Consider the following 19398-nt stretch of genomic DNA (forward strand, 5'->3'; position numbering starts at 1 on the left):
GCCCACTGGAAGCAGGAGGGATGGACTCCCCTGAGGTGTGGTCACCTAACCGCCTTAGGCGTGACGCACCTCCGACCCTCCCGCCCGCTACGGCGGGGAGGGACCCGCGGAGGGCCAGCGCGCCACTGTAGTACGGAGGGGCGTGGCCCGCGCTGGCCCCGCCTCCCACCCTCGAGTCTGGCTCCCTGAGCGAACGCGCCGGACTGACGCACTGAGGTTCCGCAGCCAATCCGGGAGCGAGGCGCAGTTTCAAAAGTAGACGACGGGTGAAGTAGCCGTCACCTCTTGGGTCAGCGAGGTGATCGTTCTGCGTTCTGTGTTAAAGATGTGGCGGGTGAAAAAATTGTCGCCTTCTCCCCAACCGGTGAGCGGGAGAGCCACATGGAGAAACACAGCTGAGTCGAGTTTTTGGGGGGCGCGGGAGGGGGGAGGAAGCGTGTGGAAGGTTTTGTTGGTCCTGACGTTTCCGCGCGACTAGGGTGGGAGCTTCTTAGGAGGAGGGGCGGGCTGACAGTCTGGGCTTCCTCACATTCTCCTTTCTTTCTCAGGGAAAAGCAGCTATGAGAACTCCTCTCCAAGAACTTAACCTGCAGCCCGGTGCCCTCACCGGCTCTGGAAAAAGGCCCCAGACAGGCTACTCGCTGACCCCATCGCTGTGCAAACCGGGACTGCAGGTGAGCTTCACCTGGCCAGCTTCTCCACTGGGCTGTTTGCCGAGGCCGAGAGCTCAGAGGAACTGAGGGCCACAGCTAGAACATAATTAATAACGATAATGAAGTCTTCTACCTTAGTGACATCCATTTACAGCTATTCAGGCCAACAGAGAGGTGCCCTAAGGTGGTTAAAGGAAATCCACTGAGAACCTGTACCTCTATTTAGCTGTAGGATTTTATTACCTCCTCCCCCGTTCAATCTTTCCGAAACTAAAGAGAAATTCTATAATATCATTTTGATTAGTAGTCTCCCTCTAACGTGGGCTCACTTATATAGAGGCCAGACAGCTGCCAGAGTGAGGCAGTACAGGGTGGAGCAAAGGTAGGTTTACAGTCGTTCTATGGAAAATAATACAATCATTGATAAATAATACAAGAATAAGCTCTGTTTCGCGTGCTCACAACCGTAAACCTACTTTTGCCCCACTGTGTATCCATCCATTCTATGCCTTTCTCTTTCTGATAATGAAAACTATGCAGTTTGCCATGTTTTCCCTCTTGCTCTGGCTTCAGAAAGCTCGGGGTCAAATCTGATCATCAGATATAGCTACTGTACTCTTTGAAATAGGAAGATTTGCTTTTTCTTTTTTGATCATGATTTTGTATTTCGTTAACCTGATCAAATGACCTGTCAACCTATCTTCTTTTTCATGCAGTCTGAATTATTTTTGGAAGGTGATGGGATATAAATAAAATAGGTTAGAGGAAGCAAGAAGAATATGTAAAAACGGGTGACAGCCTGAGTATCAGATGTATGAGGTCTTTTTTAATAAATTATTATTTTTTATTTTTTGAAAGATTTTATTTATTTATATTTAGAGAGAGGGGAAGGGAGGGAGAAAGGGAGAGAAATATTGGTGTGAGAGAGAAACGTTGATTGGTTGCCTCTCTCACACCCCCAACTAGGGACCTGGCCTGCAACCCAGGAATGTGTCCCCACGTGGAATCAAACCAGCAGCCTTTCTATCCGTCTGCAGGGCAGCGCCCGGCCCACTGAGCCACACCAGCCAGGGCTCATTGGTTGATTCTTGTATGTGCCCTGACCGGGAATTGAACCTGCATCCTTGGTGTATCAGGATGGCATCTAACCAACTGAGCCAGGGCTAGTCCTTTGCCCATTTTTAAGTTGATTTCTTTGGGGTTTTTTTGTTGTTGAGTTTTTAGGAGTTCTTTATATATTCTGGATATTAATCCCTTATCAGTTTTATGATACACAAATATTTTCTTCTTAAGATATTTTTAAATGAGATAAATAGGAACTTGATAAACACAGCAAGAACTTTAAGGTGTACTTTTGCATCTAAAAGTCTTTAGTTTGTATATTTAGCTTCTGGGCTATTTAATATTGACTGATCTATGTTTTTTATATCATATATAGTTATGTCTTCTATCATAATAGTGCTATAACCTTACATTCTTTTTTTTTTAAGATTTTATTTATTTATTTTTTAGAGAGAGAGGAAGGGAAGGGGAAAGAGAGAGAGAGAAACACCAATGTGTTGTTGCCCATCACGTGCCCCCAACTGGGGACCTGGCCTGCAACCCAGTCATGTGCCCTGACTGGGAATCAAACCAGTGACCCTTTGGTTCCCAGGCCAGTGCTCAATTCACTGAGCTACACCAGCCAGTGCTATAACCTTACATTCTGTGTTTTCTGATGTTAATATTGCTGCCTGTGCTCTCTTTTTGCTTTGCCTGGTAGCTCTTTGCTATCTCATTTATTTTCTACTTTTCCTTTAGTACTTTGAAAGAAAAAAAAAACACTTTTTTTACAGTTAACCTAATTTTATTCATGCTCACCTTGGAATACGGAATAGATCATTCAGTAAAAACACACAGTAAAAACAAAGTATATCTTATCATGTACAACTTTTAAACTACAGTAATGATGTACCGTAATTACTTCCATGCACACAAGTCTAATATTAAGTTAAAAAAATACAATTAAGACTTCTAGATGTATTTTATAATACAGTATTTCCTATTTTTTCTTTGTAGATAGATCAAGCACCCTCAAAATACAAATTCCTATATAGTGAGTGCTTTACTTAAAATGAATACTTAAGGAAATTAAGTATGGGGACAGCCTTAGGAAAAGGTGATATATATTCAGCTAACAAATCATAGTGCCAAATGGAAAAAGTATATTTGCAAGTAAATTTCAAAAACTTTTTATAATTAAATACAAAAAATATATTGATTTGCTAATATAAATAAGATGTGACATAGTATCACTTCACTATAAAGAATGCATACCAGAACATTTATAAATGATGAATGAATCTTTAAAGAGAAATTTTTAAAAGTTAAAATATGTGAAAGTACATTAAGCATGCAGCTTAACACATTTGTATAAAGCACTCGTTATTGTAACCAATATTCAGGTCAGTAAATAGGACATTTGTAGACTATCAGAAGCCCTTGTTAGACTTTTCCTGTAAGTCTGATTCTTTTTTTCTTTTTCTTTTTTTAATAATGTGTCTTTCTGTCTGAAACTTCTAAAATAGTTTTGTCTTCCTTGTAGCTCAGAAATTTTATCTTTTTTTGTATTTTTCTTGTTAATCCTGTTTGGAAAAATTTTGGTGGCCATTTCAATATGCAAAGTCAGGTCTTTCTTTACCTTAGATAAATTTTCTCCTAATACAGGGTGGGGCAAAAGTAGGTTTACTGTTGTGAGTACACAAAACACAGAGTTTATTTTTGTATTATTACTTATTAATTATTGTATTATTTTCTATATGAACAACTGTAAACCTACTTTTGCCCCACCCTGTATTTGTTAATCAGTGCCTCATCTGTATGTGTTCTCTTTCCTCCTGGAACTTGTTTTGTTCACATGTTATGTTTTTTGTTTTTTCTTTAATAGTAATTTCAGATTGTAGTCTGGGTTATTTTTCTTTTCTTTCTTTTTTTTTAGATTTTATTGATTTATTTTTAGAGAGAGGGGAAAGGAGAGAGGGAGGGGGAGAGAAACATTGATGTGCGATAGATACATCTATCACTTACTTCTTGCACAACCCCAGCTGGGGATGTGGCCTGCAACCCAGGCATGTGCCCTGACTGGGAATCCAACTGGTGACCTTTTAGTTCACAGGCTGGCACTCAATCTGCTGAGCCACACCAGCCAGGGCCACGTGTTAGGTTTATCGAATTTATATTCCAGTTCTCTCAGCTTTTCCCTAATATTTACATTTTGGGGGGTACTTTTATCTTTGCTTTAAGGTATTTCTTCCATTTGATTGTCTAGGCCAGCAATTCCAGTCTCAACTCAGACCGTCCTCTTACAGTTCTTTTCACTACATTTTTTTTGTTTAACAGTAATATTTATTGTTACCATAAAGTCTTTGTGTGTCTGTGTATTGTACTGGATCTTTTTTACACACTCATTTATTTTTTTGGTTCCAATCGTCATCCGTTTCTTCCATCACCTGTGTTTTGTTGGTGTCTACCTTTTCTAACTATGTTGGGGTTTGTTCTTTCTCTGACTACTACATCCACTAAAGTACACTCATATTTTTCTTTTCTTGTTCATTGAGTCTCAGGACCAGCAACCCTGCAAGTGGTAGAAGGTACAGTGGTCCTTCTCCCCATGAACCAGCAGGAGGGAGCTTATCAGTCTCTTATTAGGGCCCCAGGTAGAAGTCTCTCTGCACTTTATTCTCCTCTCCTACAAAGGCTAGAGCCCTTCAAATACAAGGGTTCAGTGGTCAACCCATGTATTCATGTAACCCATGCCCATGAAGAGCATACCTTCAGCTCTTGGGGTTCAGGGAGACTAGGTTACTGGCACAGGTGGATGTTGCCCTTTCCCTTTAGGATCCATGGATCTCTGTGGGCCAAGTGTTCTCTAATGCTGGTCCCCAATTTCTCATCTGTTCTGGAAGGAAGGAAATCTTGTACCAACTCTAGATTTTAACAGAGCTTGAGCCTAGGGACCCCTCCTGCTATTCCCCCTTGAAGTGAACTGGAGTTAGAATTGAAGAGGAGTGAGCTCACTTTCAAGCTACCCTCTCCCTGTGGTATAGATAAATTATCTCAGCCTTGTTTATATTGTAGGTGGGTTCACTTAGAAGGACCCAAAATGGCTTGCAGCTTTTCTTTCCCTGCTTTTGGGTCTCTGTAGTGAGCAGCAAGGCTTAGCCAAAGTCTTATCTAAGCAGAGAAAATGAGAACTCTTCTTTTTCTGAGTTTGGACAGTATCCTGTACCCATCATTTTATGTTGGGAACCGTAATTGACTGCCTTAATCAACTACTTTCAATTCCTTTGGCAGGAGGGCAACAATAACGCATCTTTAGTGGATTTTGAAAATGCTAAGATGACAGACTCCCCATCAGAGCAGTTCATCCACCCCTCAAAGTGGCTAGAAACTTGTCAACATGAATCAGATGAGCAGCCCCTAAATCTGATTCCCCAAAACAACTCCACTCCCAAAACATCTGAGGAAGCAGTAGACCCACCGGACAGCAATGTGGTTAAAACCTCAGTCTGTGTATCCTCTCCAGGAGGGCAGCAGCTAGACATTGCACTTGAGGCCCATTTGAATATCGTGGCAGAGACAAACAGATTCTCTCTAGGTGAGCCTTTGAGGCCAGGCGATCTGCTGAGAAAGGAGGTGGAACCTTGCATGGAAGACACCTTTTCAGAAGTTGTTCCTGCTGTGCTTGAGAAACTTACATTTCAGGATCCTCCATCCCATCTCTTGGAGTGTCCACCAAGTCCTTGTTCTGAGCAACAGCTACAGTGCTCCAAGGAAAGCTTGACAGACAAGAGAACTGAGGCTGTGCCTGAGGACTTCGTGTCTTCTGAAAGTAATGCCTTCTTGCCTACCTCCACGCTCTGTCTTCCCTCTTCAACTTCCTTAGCAGCAGATTTTCCTGTCAGTCATGTGGACTCAGGGAAGGAAACTGAAATAGTAGAGCACAGAGTTATTGAGGAAAGAGAAATGAGCTTTTCCACACTCCCTGAGGAGGCTGAGTTGGGAGATAAAGCACTTGTCTCCAATATGGAAGATATTCCATCCACATGCCTGACCCCAAATCCAGGAGAAATGGAGTCCCAGGCAGCTCCAGGCCCAGCAGTGGAAGATGCTGGTAGGATTCTCATCTCTGATACAGAGCCTTGGATGTCCCCACTGGCCTGGCTGGAAAAAGGTTTAAATACCTCAGTCATGTTGGAAAATCTCCGCCAGAGCTTATCCCTTCCCTCTGTGCTTCGGGATGCTGCAACTGGCACTACTCCTTTCCCTACTTGCTCGGTGGGGACTTGGTTTACTCCCCCAGCGCCACCACAGGAAAAGAGTACAAACACGTCCCAGACAGGCCCGGTGGGCACCAAGGACAGTACTTCTGAGGGGGAGCATCTCCTATGGGGGTAAGTGTCCCTATATCCTTGTGCCTCCTGGGCTCCATTAACCTGGACCTGCCACTCCCATCCCTTCCCCTACTTTCTCATGTTCTGTTTCTGCTGTAGCCATCCTCCAGATCTGACTGCCTTATCTCGACATGACCTAGAAGATACCCTGATGAACTCTCTCGTCATTCTGGAGGGTCTCTCCCGCCAGCTGCGGAATTGGAAGAGCCAGCTAACTACCCCTCACCCAGAAGTTCAGGACAGAAGCACACAGACTGCCACAGCTGACACCTCTGTCAGTGGGGTAAGAAGGTTACTCCCGCAGTGTGGAAGATCCCAGTGGGCCCACTTTCTTAGAAACTAAGCTGATAAACTGCCATTGGGTGAAGGAGACTCCTTAACCACAGGTTCCTCCTTAGAATATGTAAAAGCTGTGAATCTGGAAAATTCCTTAAAGCTGTGGGTACTCACTATACCCATTGGATATGTCAAGACTTTCCAAGGAAATGTAAGCAAGGAAAGTCCTAAAGGAATTGGTTTCTAGATCTTCACCTTCCAAATGTACTCTGCTAATTTTCTTGCTTTCCTACTTCCCCATTCTCAATTGCCCTTGCCCACTTTACGAAAAACACCCATATTTACTGCCTATCCTGAATCTTAGGTTGTCAAGGGATAGCAATCAAATAATAGAAAATATTTGTGTACATGCTAGGAAAGTGAATGACTATAATGATCATATAACCTATAGTTTTTGCACACTTTTAACAAAATTGAAGGAAAACTTTACTTTAGTGGATCATTAAACATTTTTGATGAAAGTTCACTGAGATTTTTGGCATAGATCTCCAAAGGAGCTCTTAGAATTGGATGGCATGCCCTTCTTGCCTTCTTTCACTCTTACTCATTCCCATTATTTATGTGAAGATTTCTCAGTGCTTACATCTAGAAGGATTGAAGTGGGCACGGAATTGTTGCTGAACCATGTCTTATTGTAGGAATTATAGTAATCCATAGGCACATGAACTAATAGGGAGAGGGAGGCTCCATCCATTTCATTAATAGATGATTACCAATCAAATTTTATAAGGTATGTTTGTGATTTTATTAAAATTATAATATTGCAATAATTAGTATATAATTGTTAAAAAATATTTCTCTATCCAAAAGAAATTTTTTCATGTAAAAGTTTGTGGTCAGAGGAATTTAAAAGAAATTTTAATTTAAATTTAGATGACCGTTTGTTGTTGTAGATATATTGGTTAATAACAGACTTAAAACTCCATTAGGATAAAATTCTGTGAGCACTAGAAATACAGGTTCAAAAAAAAAAAAAAAGAAATACAGGTTCAAGAAGAAAAATATAAAATTTCTAACTGTTGTTAGAGAAGAGGTTTTTCATGTATTTTAAAGATATAAAGTAGGTATTAAGTCATTACGATGTATGTATTTATAGCACTGGATATATTTGAGTGATTTAGCAGTTCTATTTCAAACTGTCAATATTTTTAATATAGTAGAAATTACAACCTTTATAACAATTTAAACTTAAGGGCACTCAGTCTTTCAAAATTACTACAGCAGATATGAGAGGAAAAGAATTGTAGAGGACTCTAGCTATGACAACCCAGGCTGAGGAGGGAAAGGGATGGTGTCAGGGGAAGAAATTGAGAGCCTCAGTACCCTGGCTGGTGAGGTTAATAGGTGGCTGTTGCCAAGAAGAGATGTTCTCCAAATGCCCGAAGACCTCCTTTGTGTTGAAAATATCCTCAAATAATGACTTCACCTTTTGCCCAAATCCTGGAAACCATAGGCTTTATTGTTCCTTTAGCTGCTCAATTTCTCTCCTGTGTTTTCTTATTTTTGTATTCTTTTCTCTTGTCCTTGACCTCATTTCCTATCCCCCAGTCGGCCTTGTACCTCTTCCCCTGAAGCTTGCCAAATCCCTTCGGAGGCCACTGGAGCAGAATCAAAGAGGAGAAATGACAGCACCTTCAGCCGTTCCCCTCACAGTGCTGTGTCCTTGCCACTTGGCTTCCTCCTTCACACTAATCTCATCACCTGCCCTACTGCCCAGCTCTGCACAGCGTGTGCGCCTTGTCCAGGGCTCAGGGGGTACTCCGTGCCTTACTGCACGACATAGGAGGAAGTGGTCACTGCTTTGCTGGAGAAGGGAGTGATGAACTCCAAGAGATCTGCCCCCTTGATTCCAGACTGCTGTAACATCATGAGCGTTGTGACGCAGTGACTCGGCTGCAGCAGTCAGTTTTTTTCCCAGATGATGGCTGCCTTTCAGCAGTAATGAAGGCTCCCTGCTTTTCTCTCAGAACTTCAGTCTTTCCGTAGCTCTGCTGCCTTTGAGATCATATGTGTCTGCTCTGCATAGCACACTAAGATTTTTATCTGCCCCAAGATGATGATCAGAGAATAAGAAGACAAAATTGACTAATAAATATTTGAGAAGTTTACCATTACTGATGATCAGAGAAATGAAAATTGAAACAATAATGCTATTTTCTTCTGACAAAATATCAAAGAATAAAATAGATAATGCTGATAAGCATTGTCCTACTGACAGTAGAATATAAGGCAGTTCAACATTTTTTTTTTAATCCTCACCCAAGGACGTGTTTATTGATTTCAGGGAGAGCGGCAGGGAGGGAGAGAAACCAGTGTGAAAAAGAAACATCAACTGGTTGCTTCTTGCACATGCCCTGACTGGGGACCAAACCTCCAACCTAGGCATGTGGCCTGACCGGGAATCAAACCCACAACCTTTTGGGTTCAACCTTTTTATGAAGGATGTTTAAGTAAGACTCTTAAAGCAGTTCAAACTTTTCGACCCTGTAACTTCACTTGTAGGGCTATATCCTAAGAGGAAAAAATTGGCATAAAGATGGTAACTTTAAAACAAAAAATAATGAGCCCTAGCTAGTGTGGCTCAGTGGATTGAGCGCCGGCCTGTGAACCAAAAGGTTGCAGGTTGGATTCCCAGTCAGGGCAGTTGCCTGGGTCGTGGGTGGGGTCCCCAGTTGGGGGTGTGTGTGAGAGGCAACCAATTGCACACACTGATGTTTTTCTCCCTCTCTTTCTCCTTCCCTTCCCCCTCTCTAAAAAGAAATAAAATCTTTGAAAAAAAACTGTAAAAAATAATGAAAAATATAAAAAATAATGGTATATCCATAAGATGGGATATTTTACAGTTATTTAAAAGTATGTTTATGAAGAATTCTTAACATGGGAGAGTAAGTTTAACATACATTCAAGGTTTTTAAAGAAAGGAAATCGGAGTTCAGATAGCCTCTGAGAGGCTTTGAGGTGAGGTAAATTATCAGCAGAAGTTAAAAATGGATGGTTCTCCACTGTGATAGGTCCCCCTAAAGCAGATATCCCAGTTTCAGGCTATTACACTAAGAGCAAATATAAATTCAGGGCTAAATAACATTAGTATAATGAAATTAAGTAATAAAAGCAGGAACCCAAATATAAATATATATAATCTCAATTGTAGTTTTTCTTAAGCATTACTATATTTCATCAAATCTGACACAATATTAAAATGCATCCCAATTTTGGTGGTGTAAAAAATGTAAAAATATAATCATCTTAAAATTTACTGAATATGGTAATTTCTCTGAAATCCCCCCCATCCCCTCCCCCCATCCTCCCACCTCTGGCAGCTGGGAAGTATAATATACTCACCAGTTACAGCAAATCCTGATAGCAAAATCCCAGTGTGGAGGTAAACTGAAATCTCTTGAAATAGGTGTGGCACTGTTGGTTAAAAATCAGTGCTCTAGGTGATGAAATTGGTAATGATTTTTTTCCCTGATTTTAATCACTTCTGTATTTCCAAAATATTACAATAAACATTGTCCTTATAAGTAGAAAAAAAAGATATTTTAAAAAGGAAATTTTTACCTATCTCTGGAATTTTTTTCTGACTTGGCTTCATCAAGCTATGATCTTGCTCCTGCTTTTTAAAATATTTTATTTATTTATTTTTAGAGAGAGGGGAAGGGAAGGAGAAAGAGAGGGAGACAAACATCAAGGTGTGGTTGCCTCTCGAGTGCCCCCTACTAGGGGCCTGACCTGGCCTGCAACCCAGGCATGTGCCCTGACTGGGAATTGAACTGGCTATCCTTTGGTTCACAGGCCAATGCTTAGTCCATTGAGCCGCACCAGCCAGGGCTTGCTCCTGCTTTTAATAGGGAAGGCTCTTGTATCTCGATGGGTGGGTGGGAAACAAGGTACTTGTGGTGCTTGCTGCCTGCATAAAAGGAACAACGCAGTTTCTCTGGCTAGGTAAATAAGAAGCCTCAGCATCTTCGAAAGACACAAGAGATTGAACAGACTCTCCAGCAGACCAGGAATGTTATGGTAAGTGTCGATTGACCACTGGGTCTCCTGTGAAAATCCTAGGTGGTTAGCTGATGGTGGTACTCAGTGGTGGTGGTGAAGGGAGGGAGGTCTCCAAACCTTTGTTAAGAACATCTTATTGGAGCTTAAAATTGGTGTGAGTGGCTTTCCTCACCAGTGTCCCTGCTTATTTTATTTCCTGCTTAGTGACTTTATTTGATCTAGCCTAACTGTCTCTCCCTCTACAGCAATCGTGGGTGCTGGTCTCTAAAGAGCTGGTATCCTTGCTTCACCTATCTCTGTTGCACTTAGAGGAAGATAAAACTACTGTGAGTCAGGAGGTAAGCAGCATGTAGATTAAGGCAGAGGCCTCTGGTGAGTCTGAAAGCCAAAAGAGGGAACCAGATACACATCTGATTTTTATTTTGTAGTCTCAGCGCACAGAAACCTTGGTCTCCTGCTGTTTTGATATGTTGAAGAAATTGAGGGCAAGGCTCCAGAGCCTTAAAACAGAAAGGGAGGAGGCAAAGCACAGAGAGGAAATGGCTCTTAGAGGCAAGGATGCGGTAAGATGTCAGGCTTTTGTTCCTGGATGTAAGGGATTTCTTCCTCAGGATCCTGCAGGAACTCAAATTCACTTGAGACAGAGATGGGTGGTCTCAGAATTGCCTGCCCTGGGGAATAACGAATTAAACTAACGGTATAGCAGATAGTATGGATTTTTGTGCTGTTTCCCTCCTCTGTCTACCGGGTGTGCCCTCGAAACCTCTTCCCTAAACAGGCAGAAACAGTGCTAGAGGCTTTCTGTGCACATGCCAGTCAGCGCATCAGCCAGCTGGAACAGAACCTGGCATCCATGGGGGAATTCAGAGGACTCTTGAAGGAAACCCAGACCCAACTGGTAATTTGAGGGCATTTTCTTTATTGAGATCCATGCTGATACACTGGAATGTGGTCATCTACCCCCACTCTGTTGTATCCAGAGGAAGGGGGCCCCTTCCATAGGCACTTCTTCTTGTGTAGGTAGGTCTTCATACTGAGCAAGAAGAGTTGGCTCAGCAGGCAGTGAGTCTTACTTCAATCTTGCAACAGGATTGGACATCCATGCAACTGGATGTGAGTATTTCGGGCCATTATACCACTCCTTTACTCACAGCCAGCCCCATTAGGAATCTTGCCTTACGAGTGCTTGACTGACCCACTTGCTTCTCCTGGTAGTATATAACATGGACAGCTTTGCTGAGCCGGTCTCGACAACTCACAGAGAAACTCACAGCCAAGAGCCGGCAGATGCTACAGGAACGTGATGCTGCAATTGAGGAAAAACAGCAGGTACAAACCAGGAGGGGCAACTGCTTAGGCCTGGTTTCCTCCCCCTTCTTTACAGAAGGCCTTTCAAATGAGTGGTATCATTAGACTTACCCTAGACCTGTCTTCTTTCTATCTTGTGGGTTTGGAGGCCATCCAGGTCCCTTCCCTGTAAGATGGCTTTGGGCCCAGTTGTTTCCTTTGCTCTTCAGCATCTTCTTCAGCAACTTTTCTCCTGTTTCCACTTTTTCCTGAGGATCAGCCTTATTTGCTGCAGTGTTGCTGCCCAGGATCAAGGTAGTTTGCTGTTCTGTCCAGAAAGAGAAGCTAGACCACTTCCTGGGACTCTTGATTCAGGGGCAACTGTGGGAGGAAAACTATCTTTTCTTCCTAGGTTTCCAGGGAGCTGGAACAAGTCTCTACCCAGTTAGAGGACTGCAAAGGCCAAATAGAACAACTGGAGTTGGAAAATAGTCACCTAGCAACAGGTGAGTGTGCATGCATGCAAGCAGTTGTGCCCTGCTAAGGTTTGGAGTATGGCAATAGAACAAGAAAATGCTCTATAGCACTTGTTTAGAGCACAACCGTGGGGAGGTTCTGGCCTGGTGACCACATGGTGTCATTAGGATACTTTTGGTTTAGATCTCCAGGCTCAGCTGCAGATTCTGGCCAGCACGCAGAGTCAGCTAAAAGAGCTACAGAGCCAGCATGCCCACTGCACCCAGGACCTGGCCACGAAGGATGAGTTGCTGTGCCAGCTTACCCAGAGCAATGAACAGCAGGCTACTCAGTGAGTTCCTGTCAGGTTATTGTGTCAGTAGGTGCACAAGATACAGGACCAATGGGGTCTAATGTCTCTGGTAGATGGAAAAAGGAAGAGATGGCACTAAAACACATGCAAACAGAGCTGCAGCAACAACATGCTGTCCTGGCCAAGGAGGTGCAGGACCTGAAGGAGACTCTGGAGGTAAGGATATGGCTTGGGGCAGGGGACCTGGCAGGAGTGAGACTCTTACCTGAGGTTACTGAGTTGAGGTTTGAGACTGGACTAGGAAAAGCCTCTGTTCCCAGGTCTCTAACATTTCCCACTTAGATTCATCCCCCACCCTCACCCCTTTCTCGCTCCTCTCCTTTCTTCCTTCTGTCTTTCCCAGTTTGCAGACCAAGAGAATCAGGTAGCTCACTTGGAGCTGGGCCAGGTTGAGTGTCAGTTGAAAACTACACTGGAAGTGCTCCGGGAGCGCAGCCTGCAGTGTGAGGATCTCAAGGATACTGTAGAGAACCTGAAGTAAGATCTCTGCCTTTCCCTGCTTTCCCTCTAAGTGCTTACCTTTCCCAGGAACTCTTTTAGAAGCTAAAGACTCCAGGAATGGCATTGTGACCAGGTCTAAGAGCCTTATTTCCCTCTTTGAATGCAGCTCTGTGTGGGATTTGGGAGAGGTGTTCAGAGAAGGTAACATAATCTCTCTGTTCCTTCTTTATTTCAGGGCTAAGCTGGCTAGCACCATAGCAGAGAATGAGGAGAAAGAACTGGAGAAGAGATGCCAGTACGCCCAAGAGCTAAGGGTGCTCACTAAACAACTACAGAGCCTGACCCTCTTCCTGCAGACAAAACTAAAGGAGAAGGTAAGGACCTGTATCCTTCCCTTTCCTTCCAATTGTATCTTCAAACAAAGATGGTTTCATTTCTTCCTTCCCAATGTGTGTATCTCTTATTTCCTTTTCTTGTCTTACTGCATTAGTTAGAGCTTTCACTATGATGTTGAAAAGGAGTGGTGAGAGGGGAAAGCATCCTTGCTTTGTACCTGATCTTAGAGGGAAAGCTTTGGAGTTTCTCACCATTAAGTATGATGTTAGTTGTAGGTTTTTTGTAGATATTCTTTTTTATTTTTTTAAGATATTTTTTTTTATTTTTAGAGAGAGGGGAAGGGAGGGAGAAAGAGAGGGAGAGAGACATCAATGTATGGTTGCCTCTCACGTGGCCCTCACTGGGGACCTGGCCTGCAACCCAGGCATGTGCCCTGACTGGGAATCGAACCGGCAACTCTTTGGTTGGCAGCCTGTGTTCAGTCCACTGAGCTACACCAGCTAGGGTTTTTGTAGATATTCTTTATCAAGTTGAGGACATTCTCCTCTATTCCTAGTTTGCTGAGATTTTCCCAATTGTATCTTTATTGAGTAGAATGGTTTTCCTAAAACACTACTCTTGTTCCATCTCTGTGGCTTTCAGTAACTTTCTACAGGACCTCTTTGACCTGTCACTCAAACATTTCTTACCTTTTTAAAAATTTTTTATTTTATTTTTTTTAGAGAGAGGAAGGGAGAGAGAGACAAAGAGAAAAACATTGATTTGTTGTTCTACTTATTTATGCATTCTCTTATATGTGCCCTCACCGGACACTGAACTTATAACATTGGCATATTGGGATGATGCTCTAACCCAGCAGTCCCCAATCTTTTTGGCACCAGGGACTGGTTTTGTAGAAGACAATTTTTCCACAGACCAGGCTGGGGGGAATGGTTTCAGGACGATTCAAGCATACTACATTCAAGCTCACCTCCTGCTGTGCGGCCTGGTTCCGAACAGGCACGGTACTGGTCCGCAGCCTGGAGGTCAGGGACCCCTGCTGTAACCAACTGAGCTACACATCCAGGGCTCAAACTTTTCTTTCATCGTCTCCTACCTCCCTATTACGAACCCTTTATTGCAACTAGACTAGACTGCCTGTACACTACACAAATGTCCCGTCTCCATGAACACCTTTTCCTTTCCTATTAAAATACTCTGTAGTCTACCTTCTTTGAAATGTTCCCAGATCACATGGACTCAGTGATCTCTTGAACTTCTCTTAATTTTTCTTGGATGTCTGGTCTCTGCAACTAGACTGTGTTTAAAAGAAAGCAGAAATTTAGTTTGCTTCTTTGGCTTCCCTGCAGTGCACCTGAAACAATAAATAGTTGGTATCTTTCAGAATACAGAGTTAATTAGCTTATACCACCAGGATCCTGAACTATGAAAGTGCTTATGATCTGACCCTCTTCCCTGGTGTGTACTGAGCACAGGAAGTGCGAAAGAATCCATGGTCTTGCATGGAAGACAGGAAGATGTAAACTTGTCATCCTGACTTGTGACTATGATAGAAGTCTGCATGGATGACCACTGCGGGAGCACAGAGAAAGGAGCATCAGTTCTGACTTTGAGAGTTAGGATGTCTTCTCAAAGCCGGTGACCCTTGGGCAGTGTTAAAGCTTAGCAGTTTGTCAGGAGTGAGTACACAGGAAGGCCCACAAGGCAGAGGGAACAGTATATGAAAGTCATAGAGGCACTGTGCCTAATTTTTTTGTAGTGTCTACCTCGTAACAAGGCCTGGGTAAGGTGTTGGGACTATACGTGAACAAGGCAAGGCCCTGCTCATATGGAATGTGGCAAGTTCAGGGACTGGGAAGTAGCTCTTTATAATTAGAGTGCAGGCATTTTTGGGGTGAGGATGACAAGGAGACAAGGCTGGAGAAGTAGGCAAGAGGCCAGATTTTGAAGGCCTGAACTAATGGCAATTATAGACGGGGTAGAGGGGAGGTAGTGGTTTGGATGAATCCAATACATATTTAGGAAGTAAAAGTAATAGAACCTTGTGACCAATTTGATGTAGGAGTAAGGTGGAAGAGTGAATGATGATCTCTGGATTGCTGGAAAGATGGTCACACTCTTAGAATTGGGGTTGGCAAACTTCCTATAATGTGAAATGTTATAAATATTTTCAGCTTAGTGAGCTATATGGTCTCTGTCTTAACTACTCAACTTTGCCTTTGAAGCTCAAGAGCAGCCATAGATAGTATGTAAATGAATGGATGTGCTGTTGTCTAATAAAACTTTATTTATAAAAACAGGTAGCAGATCAGATTTAAGCTGCTGACAGTAATTAGCTATCCCCTGCTCTTGGATCATAAATGCAGGAGGAACAGATTTTTGGTGGAGTGGGACAGGGAAAATGGTGAGCTCAGCTTTATAAATACTAAATTTCAGGTGAAATGTGGTACATTCTGGTAGATTTTTCACAGGCAGTTGAGCCTCTAGGTCTGGAGATTGGGAAAAAAATCCAGTTAAAACAGAATGAAGGGTTATCCATGTAGAAGTGGATATTTTTATGGAGCTCCTGAGGTGAGGCCACCTGGAGAAAGGATTAGAGCAGGGGTGTCAGACTCATTTTCACCAGGGGCCACATTAGTCTCGCAGTTGCCTTCCAAGGGCCAAATGTAATTTTAGGACTGTATAAATGTAACTACGCCTTAACAGTTACATGAGAGCTCAGCGCTGCCAGGTAGAAACAAGGTGCCAGGCTGGATAAAACAAGATGGAGGGCTGGATTTGGCCCGTGGGCCTTGTGTTTGCCACCTGTGGATTAGAGGGTAAAGAGGGCCAAGGCTTAACCAGAAGGACCCCAACGATTAAGGACCTGTGGGTAGAGAGAAGAAATACCCAGAAAGGTATAAGGCCTACCTATGAAGGAGAGAGAATCATGTCCCAGAAGCTAAGAAAAGAAAGTTTCTAAAGAACATGGTCATCGATTATCATATAGGTCAGGTAAAGTAAGAGCTGAAAAGTGTCCATTGCATTTGAAAGTAAGGATGCCATTGACCCAAATAACGGAATTTTGGTGAATTAGTGTTGCAGAAGCCTGAGTATAGTGGGCTGGGGAGTCAACGGATGGGGAGAATTTTAGGCAAGAAATGTAGGTCTTTTCTTTCTTTGTAATTGAAAGGACAGAAAAAAGACCATAGGTAAAAGGGAATTTAAGGTAAGAAGAGGTTTTTAAAAAAATTATTGTTGTTGCTTTAGTGAGAAAAATTAAGTTCAGGAAAAGGAGACAGGGAGAAGTTGAAGATAGAGAAGAGAGCAACATTCTAGAGGAGGTGGCTGGTGAGTACGTGGTGGTTCAGGGAGATCACTAAGCCTGAAAAGCAGCTGATGTTTTGTTCTCATTTGCTTTTAGGCTGAGCCGGAGATCCTCCTAAAAAGCACAGGCTGCGTTTCTGCCCAGGAACACCCTCCGCCCTCCGATAGCACCTCCGATAGCACCTTCTCGGGAAACATCTTGACAGTAATGGCAGACAAAGGTTAAAGGCCCTGGAGTTTAGGGGTCGGGAAATTGTTACCTGCTGATATCTTCAGTGTTAAAGACACCCACCAACAGACCTATCTCTCCCAGGGTTCCATTATGGCAGACCTTGACTGGATCACCAGAGGGGCCCTCTACCATGGTTTGTTTTTGTTTTAGAGTCAGAATCAGCTCCTGAGCCCTTGCTTGGAAGTGACAAGAGTGCTTTCACCCGAGTTGCATCAATGGTTTCCCTTAAGCCTACAGGTTAGAATGGGCTCCAGGGATCCTGCCTCATTTCTAGATCATGTAGTGATGATAAAGTTAACTAAAGCAGTGAAAAGTGCTTTGCTCTAAAAACCTCAATTCTACTTGGGCTCATTTTATTTCTGTCTTTTGGGACCTGCAGTGTTCTGGACACTCAAATCCTATGGGTAGGGAAAATGAATAAGAGTTGTGGAAATAATGACTACACACTACTTCCTTCCAGAGCTAGAGGGCTCTACCTCTATCAGGACTTTCTCTTTCAGAGATCCCAGGCATGGAGAAGAGCCTGGAAGAAATGAGTACTATGACTCTGGAGCTTCAGAGCCTGTGTTCCCTGCTGCAAGAGTCTAAAGAAGAAGCCGTCAGGGCTCTGCAGCAAAAGATGTGAGTTGAGTGCAGTCTTGGTGAGAGAGCCCCTTATATCAAGGGCCCAGCTCCTGAGAAGACAGGAATAATGCCGAATTCTTCTCTCCCCTAGTTGTGATCTGCAGGCTAGGCTGCAGGCCCAGGAAGAAGAGCATCAGGAAGCCCAGAAGGCAAAGGAAATGGACATAGAGAAGCTGAACCAGGCCTTGTGCTTGCGCTACAAGGTGAAGGAGGGGCCTGGAAGTGCAGCGATGAAGAACTGGGGCAGCAGTACTGGCCCACTGGGAACCATTGTCTCTCCATCTCTCCAGGAATCTGGGTGTAGGGATTTTCCAACTGCTGCCCTAGTTTTGCCCTTCCTGGGGTCAGATATTTCACACCTTTGGGAATCAGCTATGGGCTGACACGTCTCCCAGGGCGACGTAGAAGTCAGGAACTCTAGCAGAGCTCTTTCAACACTGGATGTGCCTAGCCTGACTTAGCCCTAGAGGAAGAAGAGTGTTATCATTTGGTAGCATCCTGGGCTGAGCATGGGTCAGGTACTAAATCCTATTTCCTGGTAAAGGCTACAAAGAAGCCAGCTCTCTCAGTGCCTTCTTACCTCTGTTTCCCTCACAGAATGAAAAGGAGCTCCAGGAAGTGATACAGCAGCAGAACGAGAAGATTCTAGAGCAGATTGACAAGAGCGGCGAGCTCATTGTACGTTCATCATGATGCCTGGTCCTCTGCCTTATGTGTCACTGGTAGCCAGGATCTCATGTATGGGGATGGGATCTGCGGGTCTACCTTGTTCACAGCATGGGATAAGTATGATGGAGAGGACCTTTGAGGGCTACTGAATTCCTCTCCATTCTCCTCCCAGAGTCTTAGAGAGGAGGTGACTCAGCTTACTCGCTCACTTCGGCGTGCGGAGACAGAGACCAAGGTGCTCCAAGAGACTCTGGCAGGCCAGCTGGATCCCAACTGTCAGCCCATGGCCACTAATTGGATCCAGGAGAAAGTGTGGCTCTCCCAGGAGGTGACTCAGAGATAACACAGGAGCTGGGCAGCTGGTGGGAAGCGTAGGCTGTGCCTCTACTTATCTGAACATATCTGCAGGTAGACAAACTAAGGGTGATGTTCCTGGAGATGAAAAATGAGAAGGCAAAACTCATGGTCAAGTTCCAGAGCCATGTAAGGATTCCCATGCTGTTGGTGGGCCAGTTCTCACTACCACTAGCAAGTGCCCTGCCATAGTTTACTCTCACCACAAGCTGTACTGTGCTTTTAAGCATACGACTTAATGCCACTTATTCGCTTTCTAGAGAAACATCCTGGAAGAGAATCTTCGGCGCTCTGACAAGGAATTAAAGAAACTAGATGACATAGTTCAGCATATTTATGAGGTTAGGAAAAGGAGGGAGGGACTTGAACTAAGGTACCTGGTATAAGGCCTGGCCCCAGGAAATACTGATGAACATAGCTCTGGTTCACAGACTGTGTTGACAGCTGGGTCTGGCCCACTGTTGCAGGCTTCTGTGTGCCTGTGGCTTCTGGTTTCTCCTCTCTAATTCAGTGGGTGCTTCCTGGGGCCGTGACTCTGAGCTGCTTTTTCTGTCTCTCTTCCCAGACTCTGCTGTCCATCCCAGACGTCGTGAGAGGTTGCAAGGAGCTACAGGGACTGCTGGAATTTCTGAGCTAGGAAACTAAAAGCTGGATCTGTTTTACCCGTCTTTACCTGCAATATTTCCTTACCCCAACACCAAGACCAATTGGCATAGAGCCAGCTAGGTTTAATGCTATTTAAATAAAGTGTATTTAATGTATTTCTTCAGGCTCACTGAATCTTGTTTCTTGGGTGAGAGAGGATGGATAAGGTCAGGGGAGAAGCAGCTTGGCCCACCCTGCAGCCTGGGCACATGCCACTCACCCCTTCCGCTGCCTCCAGAGCCAAAGTTGGCT

At 43.7% G+C, this 19398-nt stretch overlaps 1 protein-coding gene across 1 annotated transcript; it reads left to right on the plus strand.

The window, feature by feature from the left end:
- Positions 1–243: 243 nt before the first annotated feature.
- SPAG5 (sperm associated antigen 5) lies at positions 244–19246 on the plus strand. The gene is made up of 24 exons (XM_024565179.3): positions 244–364; positions 549–674; positions 4986–6085; positions 6185–6368; positions 10367–10441; positions 10669–10761; positions 10852–10986; positions 11202–11321; positions 11444–11536; positions 11639–11752; positions 12123–12216; positions 12371–12518; positions 12593–12695; positions 12883–13016; positions 13216–13354; positions 16720–16843; positions 17005–17091; positions 17355–17475; positions 17570–17681; positions 18076–18156; positions 18320–18475; positions 18556–18630; positions 18762–18842; positions 19067–19246. Exons 1-24 carry the CDS (start codon positions 326–328, stop codon positions 19136–19138), a joined length of 3606 nt encoding a protein of 1201 aa, XP_024420947.2. The 5' UTR covers positions 244–325; the 3' UTR covers positions 19139–19246.
- Positions 19247–19398: the final 152 nt, after the last annotated feature.

Source organism: Desmodus rotundus, chromosome 9 (assembly GCF_022682495.2).
Source record: "Desmodus rotundus isolate HL8 chromosome 9, HLdesRot8A.1, whole genome shotgun sequence".
NCBI classification, from domain to species: Eukaryota; Metazoa; Chordata; class Mammalia; order Chiroptera; family Phyllostomidae; genus Desmodus; species Desmodus rotundus.